This window comes from Podarcis melisellensis (genome assembly GCF_964234715.1).
Source record: "Podarcis melisellensis genome assembly, chromosome: 16".
Classification (NCBI taxonomy): domain Eukaryota; kingdom Metazoa; phylum Chordata; class Lepidosauria; order Squamata; family Lacertidae; genus Podarcis; species Podarcis melisellensis.
The window spans coordinates 4975454-4992213 of record NC_138533.1 but is presented as its reverse complement, the minus strand read 5'-3'; the positions used below and the strand labels follow the sequence as shown (position 1 = coordinate 4992213).

General features: G+C 41.3%; 2 protein-coding genes and 1 long non-coding RNA gene across 4 annotated transcripts in view; all 3 read left to right on the top strand.

The window, feature by feature from the left end:
* The window catches only part of LOC309358820, a 58181-nt gene that overhangs the window by 22554 nt on the left and 18867 nt on the right, over positions 1 to 16760 (top strand). The window lies entirely within an intron of this gene.
* Positions 252 to 8377, top strand: LOC309358609 (uncharacterized protein). Of its 2 annotated transcripts, none has more exons than XM_081891961.1 (5): positions 252 to 386; positions 2715 to 3035; positions 4718 to 5029; positions 7679 to 7777; positions 8205 to 8377. In XM_081891961.1, the coding sequence occupies exons 1-5, from the start codon at positions 344 to 346 to the stop codon at positions 8210 to 8212; spliced, it is 783 nt and encodes a 260-aa protein (XP_081748087.1). In that variant the 5' UTR covers positions 252 to 343; the 3' UTR covers positions 8213 to 8377. The 2 variants fall into 2 exon arrangements, with proteins under 2 accessions (XP_081748087.1, XP_081748086.1); XM_081891960.1 differs by having other exon boundaries at positions 7676 to 7777.
* LOC309358575 (uncharacterized protein) lies at positions 11350 to 14899 on the top strand. Its single transcript, XM_081891865.1, has 6 exons — positions 11350 to 11860; positions 12120 to 12455; positions 13101 to 13412; positions 13510 to 13626; positions 14066 to 14112; positions 14760 to 14899. The coding sequence occupies exons 1-6, from the start codon at positions 11782 to 11784 to the stop codon at positions 14853 to 14855; spliced, it is 987 nt and encodes a 328-aa protein (XP_081747991.1). The 5' UTR covers positions 11350 to 11781; the 3' UTR covers positions 14856 to 14899.

Sequence of the window (16760 nt, the reverse complement as noted above, 5' to 3'; positions counted from 1 at the left end):
TGAATTTTGAATTTTATTGTTATGTTTTTATATCGTATTTTATGCTGCTTTTATAATTAAGTGTTTTAAATTTGTTGTTAGCCGCCTTGAGCCCGGTTTTTGAACTGGGAAGGGTGAGGTATAAATAAAAATTTATTATTATTATTATTACAGGAAAGCAGCTGGTGGGAGTTGCTTGTGCCTTTATAAGCAACCTCTGCTTGTTTGTGTTTTTGAAAAGAAGCTTCTGCAGAGCCTCTGTCAGCAGGAAATGAAAAAGGCATCAGAAGCACCAGGAACCAGGAACCCACCCCGATAATGACCAGATCTGCTTCACAGTTCAGAAGCTGAAGGAGCCTCTGAGATGCTCTTGCATTTTGCAGCGATGATTCTGTCCCTTCTGCATAGTATGTACAATTTTTGCTTTTTAAATAGGATCTCTTTAAAAGTTTCTTCTCACATCAGTTGCTTATGTTCAGGAAAACCTCAAGAAACAGCTGGCGTTTTATGTGATTTACATAAAAACAAGTAGAATTTGTTTTTAAATCAGTACGCACAATAAAGTTAGGTTTAAAAACAAGACAGAATAACCCCTAAGGCAGGGAGAGGCTTTCACCCAGGCAGGGAAACTTGTAAAAACAAAAATGTCTTCAATAGTTTTCAGAAAAATCATTTAAATATTCATACTTTGTTATATCTAATACAGCTTGAGTAAATGTATATTTTTTGAAGATGTTATATCTATCTATCATCTATCTATCATGATATGTTATTAACAAAAAAAGTGCAAAGATAACAAAAAAAGAGAAAACAAAGAATAAAAAATGTAAACCACAAAGCCTGGGAGAACAAAAGTACAATGCAAAGATTCCCTTTGCAAATAATAAAGATATATAAAAATAAAAGTATTATCCACCTGTGCATTCTATCATTGTTAAGAATAAAATATACTGCAAAAGCTTACATGAGCCAGACACTTACATATACAGTACCGAACAACCATGTGCCTCAGTATTTATGTAAGAATTAAATTAACGCCAGATAGATGATAGCTGATAGATAGATAGATAGATAGATAGATAGATAGATCATTGGAACTCTGCTGTTTAGATATTTTCACTTTATGAAAAGTCTTTTCAAGAAGTACAGTTTGCAAAACCCTTGAATACCTGCAGTCCAAATCATTATAGCTTAATTTTTTTAGAGCTTATTCAAATCAGAATATTTGTGTTCTTACACTCCCATTTTTAAAGCAAAATAAGAAAAGTGTGCTACAAACATTCCACCTTACCTCGGGCATTAAGTAAAGCTTTGCTTGGATGCCTCAAGTAATGGTTAAAGAATAGGCATGCCTGCCGTTAAAATGCATGAAATTGACAGTCGCCAAAGACCTATAGACCAAAATTTGTGATGTGAATTAATAGTACCAATGCCGGTTGTATAACACATGTGTATTTGTGAACAATTTTGCAAAAGATGTGCATTTTTGCAAGCAATTTCCCATAACATAACGTAGCTTTGTTTTCATTGTTTTCACTAATAGCTGCACACTTTTTGGTTGGACAGATACCCTGAAATATTCAGAGTAATGTGAATTTTGTAGGAATGCTGTGTTTCAATCTGCTTATTTTTTCAGAAAGCACAAATTAGATTGGTTCCCATTAAAATGAAAGCTGAACAAACTTCTCTCCCACCTCAAATCTTCAGCAGAGTCTTGACAAATAGCAAGATGCGCTTCAATTAAACGATGAACGTATCTTATATTTTGTGATTCATGTCTTCTAAATTGGCAAAAAGAAACACTTTAATTCTATATAGTACAATCTACTGATTCAGTTTCAGTAATCAGTAAAGTATATTTATCTCTGCGCACATTGAATAAATATTTGAAGTTCCTTATTCGGAACCTGGTTTAGGAACTTGATTGACATGTCTCCTTCCCAAAGGAGCAAAAAGGAGGTTGGTTTTCTTTTTGCAGCTCTCAGTTTATAAAGTTTCTTAAGCACGCTTGTTTGGCAGGGCAGTTGCTCCCCACAAGAAATAGGCTTGGAATTACAGTAGTTGCTAATTATTTAACGTAAAAAAAATTACGTTTTAGCAGTGCATCTCATTTTAGGGGGTAAAACTTAAATTTTGAAAACTATGTTTTGGTGTGTGGGGAATTCAAATCTGCCATTATTTTTGTGACCGACAACATTTAGCTTGGTAAGGCTATGTTTGATGAAGAAGCATACAAACTGCTTTCGGAAAACCAGATACAGTAATATTAATTTTTCCTTCTGAAAATGTCAAGTAATGCTGAATTAGCAGCAGCAACAGCAGCAGGAAATAATTAATAATAACTAATATAACTGTAAGTGCTTGGCAATTATTTTACTTACCAGGCAAAACTAAATTATATTAATTTAACCTAAATATCTTTTGAATTCTCAAGTTATGTTACAACTTTTCAGCACCCCTCATATTTCAAAGTTGAAAGTTGAAAAATTCAACATGTCATTCTTTGTGTGTGTGCATATTTTTCTTAAGATTTAGCAATCCTTCTGTATCTTACCCCCACATCAAGTGACAACCCAGACAGAGGCTGGGAAAGGGGGAAGCAGCAAACAGGTCTCTCATGCGCACCCTATTTTAAAAGAAATGTTTTATAGTCATGGGATGGTCATCTTGGTTTTCTGTTTAGTGGGACCAACCAAATAGGACCAACCACACATCCCTTTGTTTCCCTGCTGCAGCTGCTGGATCACAGGGGATCACCAAAATCCCGCAGACGCTGGCAAGGATCTCAGCACCTTCTGGAGCCACTGTCAACATCAGCTGCAACATTCCAGAAGGAACTTTTGTGTCGGTAGTGAACTGGTACAAAGAGGAACAGGAAGGGGGACTGCATAAGATTGCAGAGATGTATACTACTCAAAAACCAGGAGCAAAAACCTCAAGCCAAGTGAATCTGACCCGACACAACGTCCAGGGAAGAGATTCTGGGGTGTATTACTGTGATGGAGCTATGGCTCAGAAACACACCTTCCTGAGTGGGGTGAGGCTGATCGTCTTAGGTGAGTAGCTCAGCAGGTGTCAAATGCTCTTGTTGTTTATTTAATATACACCCAGTCCACTTGCAAACCTGCCATAGGCCCCTAAAGGTAAAGGGACCCCTGACCATTAGGTCCAGTCATGGCCAACTTGGGGTTGTGGCGCTCATCTCGCTTTATTGGCGTACAGCTTCTGGGTCATGTGGCCAGCATGGCTAATCCCCTTCTGGCGAACCAGAGCAGCGCACGGAAATGCCGTTTACCTTCCTGCCGGAGCGGTACCTATTTATCTGTTTGCACTTTGACGTGCTTTCAAACTGCTAGGTTGGCAGGAGCAGGGACCGAGCAACAGGAGCTCACCCCGTCGCGGGGATTCGAACCGCCGACCTTCTGATCGGCAAGTCCTAGGCCACCAGCGTCCCTGCCATAGGCCCCTAGCAAGTTTCAAACAACAGCACACAAATAACTGCCCAATATCTCCTCAAGTTGGCCACCTGATGACAAGAGAAGACTCCCTGGAAAAGACCCTGATGTTGGGAAAGATGGAGGGCACAAGGCGAAGGGGACAACAGAGGACGAGATGGTTGGATAGTGTCTTCGAAGCTACAAACATGAGTCTGACCAAACTGAGGGAGGCAGTGGAAGACAGAAGTGCCTGGTGTGTTCTGGTCCATGGGGTCACGAAGAGTCGGACACGACTAAACGACTAAACAACAAAATCTCCTCAAGTGAAGACCCACAAAATAATTGAGTTTCTCTGCAATCTCCCCAACACCTTTTAGTTAATCCTTTCACAGCTTTGTTGTCTGCCGCACCTGCCTGCCTGCCTGGTTTCCTGCCGCAGATATATTTAAAGACATTTTTATTTGTTTGTCCTAATCTGTTAAGCATTCTGCTCCCCAAACCTTATCTTCTGTTAATTTTGCTTTGTGGGTCTCTGTCCACCCTGCTCCAATCCATGTCTGGACGCAGCTTCCACTTCTTTAAACAAGCTCTCTTGCCTTTTTTGCTTTTTGTTTTTTTGTTAATACTAATACAGTCGTACTTTGGAAGTCGAACAGACTCCGTTCCGGAAGTCCGTTCGTCTTCCAAAACATTCAGAAACCAAAGTGTAGCTTCTCATCGGCTTCAGGAAGCTCCTGCAGCTAATTAGAAGCCGCGGAACGCCCATTGGACATTCGGGTTCCGAAGAACGTTTGAAAACCGGAACAGTCACTTCCGGGTTTGCGGCATTCTGGAGCCAAAATGTTCAAGAACTTAGCTGTTTGAAAACCAAGGTACGACTGTACTACTAGTAGATATTTGGGAGGGCAAGGCTTAAGCAACTATGGCTTAGATTTAAATTAGGGTCTGTAGAATTTGTTTTATTTATTTATTATTGCATTTACACTTTTTTCTCTAAGGAGCTCCAGGTATTGTACTTGGTTCAGCTGATCCTCACTGATTCCCAAAGCAACCTGTGAGGGAGGCTAGGCTGAGACTGACCCCAAGCTGAGACCGGCCCAAAACAACCTTCCTGAGTGGAGATTTGAACCCAGGTCTCTTCCAGGCCCTAGTCCAACCCTCTAACTCCTGCAACGGTCATTGGGATGGCTGTTTATTGGGTCTAGTCCATTGAGGAGCCATGTCACCCTCATGAAACCTATAAGAGCGATTAAGATAACGATCTGATGAGCTATTCTCATGCGATTCTCCTTCTCTCCTAGGTTCTTCTGGGCCAAGACTTTCCCTCCTTGCTCCTTCCGCGGCAGAAGACACGGAGCTCTCCCGCCACCTTCCCCTCCTCTGCCTCCTGATCGACGCAAACCCTGATGAGGATACCTTCTCCTGGGATATTGGTGGGGAAACCTCTCAGGACGGGAAGGATGGTGAGGTGATCGATGGGGAAGGAGCCTTCACCGTTTGGAGTCTGAAGCTGATTCCTCCAGAGAGATGGAGCCAAGGGATAGCTTATTCCTGTTCAGACCAGGAGAAAAGAAACATCAGTTCAGTGGTCCCTTCGAACACAGTATCGGCAGGTAGAGTGATATGAGTTTGTGGGGTCAGACTGTATGATGATGATGATGATAATTGTTGTTGTTGTTTGTTATTTATGCCCCGTCCATCTGGCTGGGTTTCCCCAGCCACTCTGGGCAGCTCCCAACTGAACATTAAAAACACAATACAGCATTAAATATTAAAAGCTTCCCTAAACAGGGCTGCCTTCAGATGTCTTTTAAAAGTAAGATAGTTGTTTATCCCCTTGACTTCTGATGGGAGGGCGTTCCACAGGGCGGGAGCCACTACCAAGAAGGCCCTCTGCCTGGTTCCCTGCAACCTCACTTCTCACAGTGAGGGAACCGCCAGAAGGCCCTCGGAGCTGGACCTCAGTGTCCGGGCTGAACGATGGGGGTGGAGACGCTCCTTCAGGTATACAGGACCGAGGCAGTATGATGCCCTGAGTCCCTTCCAGTTCTTGGGTTCCTGCACTTTGGGGCATAGTCGTGATGACAGCAAGTTTGTCAAACCAGTCCCTTTGCCTGGGCAGTGGTTGTGGCTCACACCACAATTAGCGTAACATAACCAAATAATTTGATCTGTGCCGTAGAATGAGTGAATGTACCTTCCCATCCCCTCACCTGCCTGCTAGGTAGGTGAACCATTGCAAGAAATGGTGGTATCTGAAGAAGTGTGCATGCACACGAAAGCTCATACCAATAACAAACTTAGTTGGTCTCTAAGGTGCTACTGGAAAGAATTTTGTTTGTTTGTTTCCATTGCAAGAAAGAGAGTGGTTTGTAAAGCTGAGCAGAAATCAGGCTGGAAGCTGGAGATACAGAGACCTGCTAAAGTGGTGAATAACAGAGCAGCAATATATTTTGGGGTGTTAATGTTGCCATGCTCAGTTTGCATATATGTGCAAATGTTCCTACTGGAAGACCAGACAAATGCTAGAACATTAGCAGTGGCAGTTTTTATCAGTGGTTGCAAGAATAAATGATTCCTATACAGTGGTACCTCGCAAGACGAAATTAATTCGTTCTGCAAGTTTTTTCGTCTTGCGAATTTTTCATCTTGCGAAGTACGGATTCCCATAGGAATGCATTGAAAATCAAACTTGCAAGACGTTTTCGTCTTGCGAAGCAAGCCCATAGGGAAATTAGTCTTGCGAAGCAACTCAAAAAACGAAAAACTCTTTCGTCTTGCGAGTTTTTCGTCTTACGAGGCATTCGTCTTGCGAGGTACCACAGTATTCTGAACAAAATGCTTGTTTAACCTGGAGGTGGGCTGTATGAATTGTTTATTGCTTTGTAATGATTTGTTGGGTCTCTGGACTGTAATAAAGATTGTATTGTATTGTATATATGTGCAAATATAACCAGATATCCTGACGACACCACAGTCTCCACTGACCTTCATTCCAAGGAAACCAAACTCTGGTTAAGTGCCCTTTCACCTCTCAGAGATTGGGGTGGCATGCAACAGTATAATATAATGGGTAATTCAATCTATCTGTCATACAGAGCACAAAAATACTATTCAAACAGAAATAAATATTACTGCAAGAGTAGGAAAGTGCAAGCGTTGCAGTAGCTGGAAGCACATCATGCAGGTGTGTTACGATGTAATATCGCTCTTCTAGACCAATTTTCCAGGGCATGTTGTGCTACACAAACACACCCTTTTATGGTTAGAATTTGAAGATAGCGTAGAGCTTCTAGCAGTGCCGTCAGGGCAAGAATCTGAGGCACAAGTCTAGGCACCTCAGCAGACTGTGAGGGGGTTCCCAAACAGAAGACAGATGGCTTACACACACACCCATTTTAAAGGAAATTAAGTACAGTGGTACCTCAAATTACAGACGCTTCAGGTTACAGACGCTTCAGGTTGCAGACTCCGCTAACCCAGAAATAGTACCTCTGGTTAAGAACTTTGCTTCAGGATGAGAACAGAAATTGTGTGGCAGCGGCGCAGTGGCAGCAGGAGGCCCCTTAAGTTAATGTGGTACCTCGGGTTAAGAACAATTTCAGGTTAAGAACAGACCTCCAGAACGAATTAAGTTCTTAACCCGAGGTACCACTGTAATCCACAATCCCCGTAAGACCCCAGCGCTACGCTCCATCTCAAGCGGCCAAGAGGCACCAACCGATATCTTTATTTTATTTATGTTACTTACAAATCACCCTTCTTCCAGAATAGCTTGGGGGAGGGGTTGTCACAACAATGTACTAAAAACAAAATACTGAAAATAAAATACGTAAAAAGCGTATTCAGACTAATCTTTGAAAAAAGATTCACATTGCTACCAATGGCTAAACATCTCATAATCTCAAACTGTGCAAATTTGTTGTTCACGCTGACATCTGAAGACCAGCAAAGTGCAAGACAGGCGGAAGTCTATGGGGAGACTGTACCAGAGTCAGGGCCACAAAGAGAGACCTTCTAGGTGTTTCCTTGCTGCAAATTGTGGCAGGGACTGTAAGCGGACTTGGGGTTGCCATTATGGAACTCAGTAGGGAAGAGGAAGGTGGAGGCAAGGCTGGGATTAGTTGGCTCCGATTGTTACTGGCTCTGGCGCCACCTGCTGGTGGCCTCCCTGCCTTCTGCCCTACCATTCTCAGTGAGAACCTGGGTCCATGGGTTAGTCGGCTTAACACTGCTGTTTCTCTGTGTTCTTCTTTTAGCAGGAACCTGCTTCCTTATATTGTATTATAGAGTCCCCTGCTTGGCCATCATCCTGTGGATCCCGCTGTTGGTCCTCTGCTTCAGAAAGCGTTTGGGCAGAGGTAATTATGTGTTTGCAAGCGGGATAGCGGGTAATTGGAAAAATGCAGAAGAGCTAGGGGTGAACCAATGGAGGAAAAAACCGAAAAATATTATAATTTTAGAATATCTAACTGTAAAGATACACAAAATGAAAGGGTATAAGGTCAGTGAGAAGGAGGAGGATTGGTTTGAGAAGATATTGGATTATTTGGGCAGGCCAATTGGAAGCCATGCCTTGGTTTTTGAACGGTTTTGGGAGTCAAACGGACTCCCAGAATGGATTAAGTTTACAATCAAGGTACCGATGTACGTCCAAAGCGGTCCAGGTCCCCCAACATGGGATCTCAAGAACCACTCTAAACCTCTCCAGGTATTTTCTCATCCTTCGTTCCTAATGGAGCATCTCTCTGGAATCTGGCTTTTGACCTTTCTGTTTTCTGTTCCAAGCTGAATAGGTCACAGCAGCTAAGAAGAAACATGGAGTCTGCAGGAGGAATGTGGAGAAGTAGAAAAGGAGACTCCTGAATTTAACACCCTTTGCTAACCTGTTCTCTATTATTTCTTTCTAGATTTGTTTGCTTCTTATTGTATAACATGTTGGAAAATCTTTAATAAAACTGATTGTAAAAAATACTAAATGTGTTTTATTAGGATCATTACTATTATGGTGGTTTTTACTATTTTATTATTTTTCTCTTTTTCCTTCTTCCTTTCCTTTTTTATGCATTGTTCTCTATTATTTCTTTCTTGATCAGTTTGTTTTTAATGGTATAATATGTTGGAAAACCTTTAATAAAATTGATTGTAAAAACAAGAAATCATTCTGAATGATGGACACCCAGGGGAATTTTTGTAAGGGTCGCATTCTGCAGCATATTCCAATGGCCTAGTTTTATCTGCCATTGCGGAAGGGAGACTCCTTTAATTTGTGTTTCTCTCATTTTATCCCTTTCTCATTATTCAGTTCCCACTTCTCTAAATTTCCACATCAGATTGCGAGTCTTGAAAATAAATCAGCATTTTGGTGCAAATTTCTCCTAATATACATAGGTTAGAATGCAATTTTGCCTAATATGCACATAATTATTTTTTACAAAGCAATATACTGGAATATGTTTGCCACAAAATACTCATTCTGGATTTGTAGAATGATGATGATGATGATGATTTATTATTTATACCCCACCCATCTGGCTGGGTTTCCCCAGCCACTCTGGGCAGCTCCCAACCGAATATTAAAAACCCAGTACTGTGCAGCATTAAACATTAAAAACTTCCCTAAACAGGGAATGTGTGTTTCAATTGAATTTTAATATTTTTGAATGTTTCAACTAATGTTTTTGCTGTTTTTACTCACACTTTTCTGTTTTATTTTATTGTTTTATTCTTTTTGTAAACTGCTTTGAGTTTTTTTACAAACAGGCACAGAAGTTTTATGAAATCAATAAATAAAACAAACCTTTCAGTAATAGCTTCATTTTTATGTGTATATTTTATCTTTTTAATTTTCAGACTAAATGAATATTAATTTCTCTCCATAAGAAACTGCATTGCAAAATTAATTTTAAGTATAAATATGAATTAACTCCCCCTCTACCCTGGAACACTATTTCAGAATTATTTTCCTGCACAGGTTACCCTAATACATGTATGTTTATTTATTTATTTATTTTGCACACGTTACATGAGAGGAGAACCGCATTGCAAATTTAGGATGCAAATGCAAATTTCAAACGATGGCTAGGTGCAGTTTGCAGATTGCTTTGGGAAGTGCAAATCAGTTCGGTTCCACTTTAAATGCAAACTGGATCAAGTTTCTCCCCCGTTTCTCTCTCCTAGGTATTGTTTATGAGAGAGGCAGAACATTTTTCCCCCTGGCGGAGCAGGGAAAACAATTCAACAATTCAAGTTGACTTAGCAGGCCATTGTGCACTACAAGGGGTCCTTCCTGCCCAGTCAAACTACCAACATTTCATTACCGTTACAAACAGCATCGAAGCCAAAGCCACACAAACGTCTGCAAAAATTTCCTGTTTTTATCGATTTTGCAAATGAAGAAAATAGGCTCAGGGGTGTCAAAACCAACAAGAGCAGAAAGATTGAGTCAGGAGGGTGCTAGGTGTTTTTTTCTTAACCAGAGTTACCTCTGAGATCCACACCCAGGGATTTTGTGTGTCTGTGGTCTGTTGAAGCTGCAGAGGTGGCCAGCCAGCTGCTGCCTAAATATAGCTCTCAAAGAACAAGCTTTTAGTTTGATTTCCTCCTGTCTTTCTTGATCTATGGAGAGGTGTACTGAGGATAAATGTGCCCCTGGGTATCTCCAGGGAAGCCTAACCAAAAGATAAAGCTCTTGGCCTTTTGTAGAGCCCAGACTAGGATTTAACTGAGCTGGTTAAACTTGCAGCTTCTGGCACCAAAGAAATAATATTAATAACAAAAATAATGTTACTTTTATGCGTACCAAGCACAAAAACTCCTGGAGTTTGAAAAGTTTTGTTAACTCAGGAATGGGCTACTCTGCCAGCAGATTTCATTCACTTCTGCCAAAAGGGAAATAAATGCCATACACATGTTTTGCAAGAGAAAAGGTGTTTCGGGTTCAATCTTTGGCATCCTCCAGGCAGGCCTGGTAATGTCCTGTGCCTGAAACCCTGGAGAGAGGCTGCCAGTCAGTGTATACAGCACTGTGCTAGATAGGTCTGGCCTAGCAGAAAGCAAGCTCCTGTGCTTCCTATAGATCAGGATGGAAATCCGCTGCTAGAGTTTTAACCCAGACCTGAAGGCAGTGTGTCCATTTTTTAAAAGGGTAAGATGTGTTAATATTCATTCATTTATGCAGACATTTTGCTACTGCATATACATTTAGGCAGGGACGCGGGTGGCGCTGTGAGTTAAACCACAGAGCCTAGGATTTGCCAATCAGAAGGTCAGTGGTTTGAATCCCCGCAATGGGGTGAGCTCCTGTTGCTCAGTCCCTGCTCCTGCCAACCTAGCAGTTTGAAAGCACGTCAAAAGTGCAAGTAGATAAATAGGTACCGCTCCGGCGGGAAGGTAAACGGCATTTCCGTGTGCTGCTCTGGTTCGCCAGAAGCGGCTTAGTCCTGCTGCCCACATGACCCAGAAGCTGTACGCCGGCTCCCTCGGCCAATAAAGCAAGATGAGCGCCGCAACCCCACAGTCGGTCATGACTGGACCTAGTGGTCAGGGGTCCCTTTACTTTTACCTATACATTTAGGCAATAACAGGGCATTGAATAAAGCAGGGAGTGCTGTTTGAGGGCTTTCTGGGAGTGATTCCTCCCTGTTGACCTTTCTCATTTATTTTTTTACATATAATTTTTATTAATTTCTTTCTTAACACCATATTTCCAACACTACAATAGCAAATAAAAATACTCTTTGCTCTGCCGAGCTCATGACTTCCCTTCACCCCTTCAACTGGTTTTTTGTTTTCAAGTCTTTATATCGCACTTTAAAACCTCCACTTCTGGCCTTTATATCCTTACAGTCAACTCTGTCTCTTTGGTCTAGTAAGTTATAAAATGTTTTAGGTTATTTATTTCAATCCCGCTAGTGTCTTCACATTTTTGCCACAATTATTCATATACCCAATAAGTTTACTCCAGCCTCTTTGAAACTTTGGGTCGTTTTGGTTCCAGATTCTACCGGTCAGCTTGGCTAATTCCGCACAGTCCATAATCTTTGTCTGCCGCTCCTCAATCGTTGGCAATTCCTGCACTTTCCACTTTTGAGCTAATAAAGTTCTTGTTGCCATCGTGGTGTACAGAAATAGTCTTTGCAATTTCCTCTCCCATCAAACCCAGCAGAAATGCTTCTGGCTTTTTGGGGAAGGTATATCTAAACATCTTTTTTAGCTCATTATAGATCAATTCCCAGAATGCTTTTACTTGTTGACCTTTCTCGATGGTCCCCATCACCCCACTGCAACGCCCACATGAAGGTGGTTCCCTAGCAAGAAGCTGGTGTCACATTAAACCTTTTCCACTGAAGCTGCTGCACATTTGATGTGGGCTCTGGACTTCTGGCTGCTGCCGCTACTTTCAGCAATGCTGTTGACCACATACCTTGTTTTGTCCTCCGCAGGTAAGATTTATTCTGCTGCTTTTGCCCAACTCTTAAAACCTGAGAAAGCTATTGAGTTGAATTTGTTTATAGACTCTGAAACTTTCTGTAGTTTTGGTAAAACATTTCCCACTTTTTCCTTAAACGTGCATCTGATTTCTAACGTTTCAGTCACAGGGCAATGTAGAGATCCTTGAGCGGTGTTTTATCTTTTTGCGGGGAAAGACTGGGGTGCAAAACTGCAGCCGTTAACGATCCTTGTGGGTTTTCCTCTCAACAGTGCTTCCAGCCTACCTTTCGTTCCTGTATCCAACACAGAGGTTCCAGTTTGTGGGTATTGGAGAGTCGGCAGAGATTCCATGCACTTCTGCCGAAAAAATTGAGGACGGCGGATTATCATTCAGTTGGTATAAAAGAAGAGAAAGCAGATTTCCAGTTTTAATCAAACTTTGTAACGATGGAGAAACCAGGGACAGATTTGTCTGCAGAGCTAAAGCTTACAGTCAAAAGTCAGTGCTGGAGATCTTAAATGTCCAGAGGTCGGATTCTGGCATATATTTCTGTGTCACAACAAATTATAATGTCAGCAAAGGATTGGGCCTACTGATTGTTGGAGGTAAGAGATTAGGTCTGAGATTTGCACTAGAACCACTGAGTGGGGCAGTTAAATTAGCATCCGTTCTCAAGATCATCTCATACATTGCAGGCAAGGCTGTTGTTGAATTCTAGCCCTGCTCTTACATATTTCGTCCTGTCACAAAATACCAGAAACAAGCCTCGTTCGGCTTCCATTGGCACCAAGAATCTCATGGAGGGTCTTTCACATCCCTCAAATGCACGGCTGTTTCCTACGAATCTCTCTAAGAAACTGCTCTGGCCTTTGCAGGAGCAAAACATTAACCCAGCCCTTCCCCATACCATTTAAGGGGGCCTCACCCCAAACCTCCTGGCCAAGATGCAGCTTTCCTAGAACAATTGAGAAAGGCAGATCCACCCTAGGGATCCTTAGGAATGGATCGAAATTAAAACCGCCCGCATCATAACGCCATGACACAAATATCTCATGCAAGCCACAATTGGGTTACTGTGTACAGTTCCAGTTCCCTGACCTGAAAAGGGATATTGTAGAGCCAGTAAAGGTTTAGAAGAGGATGGCGGAGGAGAGTTTGGTGCTTTTTAGTTTTTAGAAAGGGGAGCAGGATAGAGGTGGATGAAATTATGCAACGATGAAACTCTCCTCTCCCTATTTTTTTCTCATCAGACAGTTATACCCCGAGCACCCGGGTGATGCTTTTAAAACCCTCTAAGCAAGGGCCGTCTTCCCAGCTGAAAAACCAGCTCGCTTGCGTGGTCCATGGAGCGTGCAACTTCGTCCAGGTTTCCTGGGACGTCCCGGGAGGTCTCCCTCATGAGGCCTGGACCCTTTTAGCGAAAAACAACAGTGGATCCTTAACCTTCGTCAGTCTCCTTCGCTTCCCCTTGGAATTACACAGCAGTGGGGGAAATATCGCCTGCAAAGTCAGCTTCAACTCCTCCAGCACCAGCGTGAAAAGGATCGCCATGTTCAATGCATGTGAGTGATGCAATGTTGTCTTCTGTTGACAGCAGAAATTCCTGAGTAAGCAACGCTGGTTTTTTTTATATATATTCTTTCTCTCCTTTTTTGAAAGCTTCTTCCACAGACGATAACGGGAACTGCCAAGTCTACAGAGTGTCGTTTGCTGTCGTTGGTGTGTTGGCATCACTGCTCATCTTCCTGAGTTTTATTTGGATACGAATTGGCCCAGGTAATATGAGGAGCTACACCCCGGGAAAGAACCATGACAATATGCCCTATGTCAGTGTCTCTTTACGCAGAGGGAAAAAGGAAATTTTGCTGCCTGTAGTGGACAAGGCAGCTGGGGCTTCCCGCTATTTGTTTTATGTTTTAATTAGCAAGATATATATCACCTAATCAACAAAAATCAGTTATATAAAAAGTGCAAAATGTGCATAAGAAAATACTGTAAAAATCAAATATTAAATTTGTGTGTGTGTATGCATGTGTATCAAGGTGGTCCAGCCACTTTTTGGCAGCACTCGACAACATTCAATAAAAAAAAAATCTTAAAGCCTTTTTTAAAAGTGTGCCATGTGTTGTTAATGATAGCGCATACATCTGTTTGTGTGTTTGTGTGTTAAATTTGTTTAATAATAAAATATAGTAAAACTGTTTTGCTCCCGAAGGGTGTCACACCAAGATCTCTGAACCTCCTCCTTCAGAGGAAATACAGGTAAGGGCTCTTTTTAAAATATAGATGGGTGATAGGAATGGGGAATAAATTTGATTCCGTTTGCATTAAATTCAGAACTATCAGATTTGCACTTTCTGAAACACTATGAGAACAGAAACACAGCCAACCATTGAAGTTTGCACTTCCACAAATTTTGCCCATATTTTGCAGTGTAGCTCTCCATCCAAACAATGTTCACAAAAATGAATATATTTATGAAAATAATGTACAAAAATGCATCCCATTAGGAATAATTACTTAAGAAATTCATGAGTCGGAAGTGCATACAAAATGAAATCTGCACTAAAATGTTGTATGGTTTTCATGAAGCTTTTTTAAATGAAAAAAATCACAAATCGCTGCAGAAATAATGATGATGATGATAATTTATTATTTATACCCCACCCAGCCGGCTGGGTTATCCCAGCCACTCTGGGCAGCTCCCAAAAGAATTAATGATAATAATATTAATAAAGTGATAAAACATCAGACATTAAAAGCTTCCCTAGATGTGAAGAACTGTATTTAAAACTGGAAAAATGAGAAACGGAGACAGAGAGGTCTGGATGCTTCTCACATGCCCAAAAAAGGTGTTGAATTTAAGCCATCAAGCAACTAACAGTCCTCTCCTCCAAATTTTATAACAGGATGGAATTTGCTATGGCCAACTGGACTTTCAGGCAAGACCTAAGATGAGAGGAAGAGAAGACCAGCAGTGCAAGGGAAAAAATCCAAAATTTTGAAGGACGTCTGAGAAGCATCAGTTGCTAGACTCTGATTTCGGAGGATATACCATATTTTTTGCTCCATAAGACACATTTTTTTTCCTCCTAAAAAGTAAGGGAAAATGTCTGGGCATCTTATGGAGTAAATGTGTGGTCGATCGCTGGCACCCTTTCTGTTCCCTTGCCCAGGCCTCCATTGCTGAATGTTCTGCAGATGGAGGCTGTTTGTTTCCCCAGCGACATGTGACTAACTGTTTAGATTATCTGTCTGGAAACTTGCTCCCTTTCCTTTCCTAAAGAAGCTGCAGAACTGTGAGTTGAACCCCATAAAAACAGGATTTTTTCCCCTTTGCAAAGTAAGCTCAACAACTTTGAGCTGATCCTCAAAAAAGGGGCTTTTCCCCTTTCCTCCTCTAAAAGCTAGGTGCGTCTTATGGTCAGGTGCGTCCTATGGAGTGAAAAATACGGTGTTGGTGTGTGTGTGTGTGTGTGTGTGTGTGTGTGTGTGTAATAGATTTGTTGCCCCAGAACACCTTATCTCTCTCAATTGTGCAAAACTTCATTTCCATCACACAGCTGAATCCCTCTTGCAAAATGCAGACACTCTCTGCAGGTGGCCAGAAATAAAAATAAAAAGCGGCGAAAGTTAAGATGTAACGTCATTTGCCTTTTGCTGCTCTCTGTGGCAAACCTGCTGTGACCAACGCAGGAGCTTTTGAGACATGGAGATCTTATCGCTCTCAAGGACCACAACGGGGCAATTTTGCCTTTCGCGGGCTGGGGGAGACTGTGGCTTTTTGCAAGAGCTGGAATTTGAGCTGTGATGATGCCATGGGCCACTTGTGGCAAAAAGCATTTGCTGTGCCACTTTTGCTGTGCATTTGTGGCTTCTTGACATCAGATAGCGAAATTCTACATGGGCAGGAGGTTGTTCAAGAAATTTCTGCCATTCTGAGAAAGTTTTGCACTGAACAAATCACACAGGCGAAGAGGGAGGCTTGTTGACGTGGGATATTGACATTTCTCGGAAAGAAGCCCTTCCCCAAATCTCTGAATAAAAAGAAACTTTACTCAGAGCCCTCCATACTGAGCTCAGAGCACCCAAAGCTACACTATTATTAATAATAATAAAGAAGACGCTGTTAAAATAAGCCAATTAATTGTCGTCAAATCCAGCAATGCACACATTTGACCCTCCTCCCCTTTCTTCCTTAAGGCGTTTTGTCTTGAATTTAAATTATTGGCCTGCAGACAGAATCTGCTTTAATTTTCTATTTAGCTGCTTTAAGAAATTTGTAAGTGCCAACAGTGTTTCATCATCCATGAGCTGACAAGAAACAACCTTTGCCCAAAATATTGCTAAACCCAGCGATGCCTCTGAGTTTTGCAAGTGTGTCTTAAAAACAGAAACGTTTATTTTTTGTTTGGTTTACATGCATATTTTCAGCTTTTGGGTGTTGCTTTTTTTCTGTAATAAACTTGATTTGCTTCACAGTGTGTCTTCTGTTTGAGTTTGACTCAGTTATTTGCAAAAAAACCTACTATTTTTCATTTTCCGCCTTTTTTTGCTCTGTGTCGGCCATCTTAGCTCCCTCAGTTACCTCAGTCTGTCGCACAAAATATCTTATTTGGTTTTCTCTCTTTACAGGCCATAACAGACAAACAAGTACTTAAAATTATAAATTCATAATAGGCCAAAACATAATAATCTTTTCAGTTTCAGTTTTCAAAGCAACCACAGCAAAAAAAAGAAAGAAAGAAAAAAGGACAATCAAGGGTGTCTTTTAAAATGAGACATTAGCTATATATTTAAATGTAAACCAAAGAATTTTGACATGGGAGGTTGTTTATTTATTTCCCTTACCAACTTTTGACATTTATTTATGGTTTCATATATTTATTTATCAGTAATATTTATATACG

Coding starts and splice junctions, on each gene's coding strand:
- LOC309358609 (XM_081891960.1), top strand. CDS start 344: ATGCTCTTGCATTTTGCAGCGATGATTCTGTCCCTTCTGCATA. Junction 387..2,714: donor GATTCTGTCCCTTCTGCATA/GTATGTACAATT, acceptor TCCCTGCTGCAG/CTGCTGGATCACAGGGGATC. Junction 5,030..7,675: donor TTCGAACACAGTATCGGCAG/GTAGAGTGATAT, acceptor TTCTTCTTTTAG/CAGGAACCTGCTTCCTTATA.
- LOC309358575 (XM_081891865.1), top strand. CDS start 11,782: ATGTGGGCTCTGGACTTCTGGCTGCTGCCGCTACTTTCAGCAATGCTG. Junction 13,627..14,065: donor TTGGATACGAATTGGCCCAG/GTAATATGAGGA, acceptor TTGCTCCCGAAG/GGTGTCACACCAAGATCTCT. Junction 14,113..14,759: donor CTCCTTCAGAGGAAATACAG/GTAAGGGCTCTT, acceptor ATTTTATAACAG/GATGGAATTTGCTATGGCCA.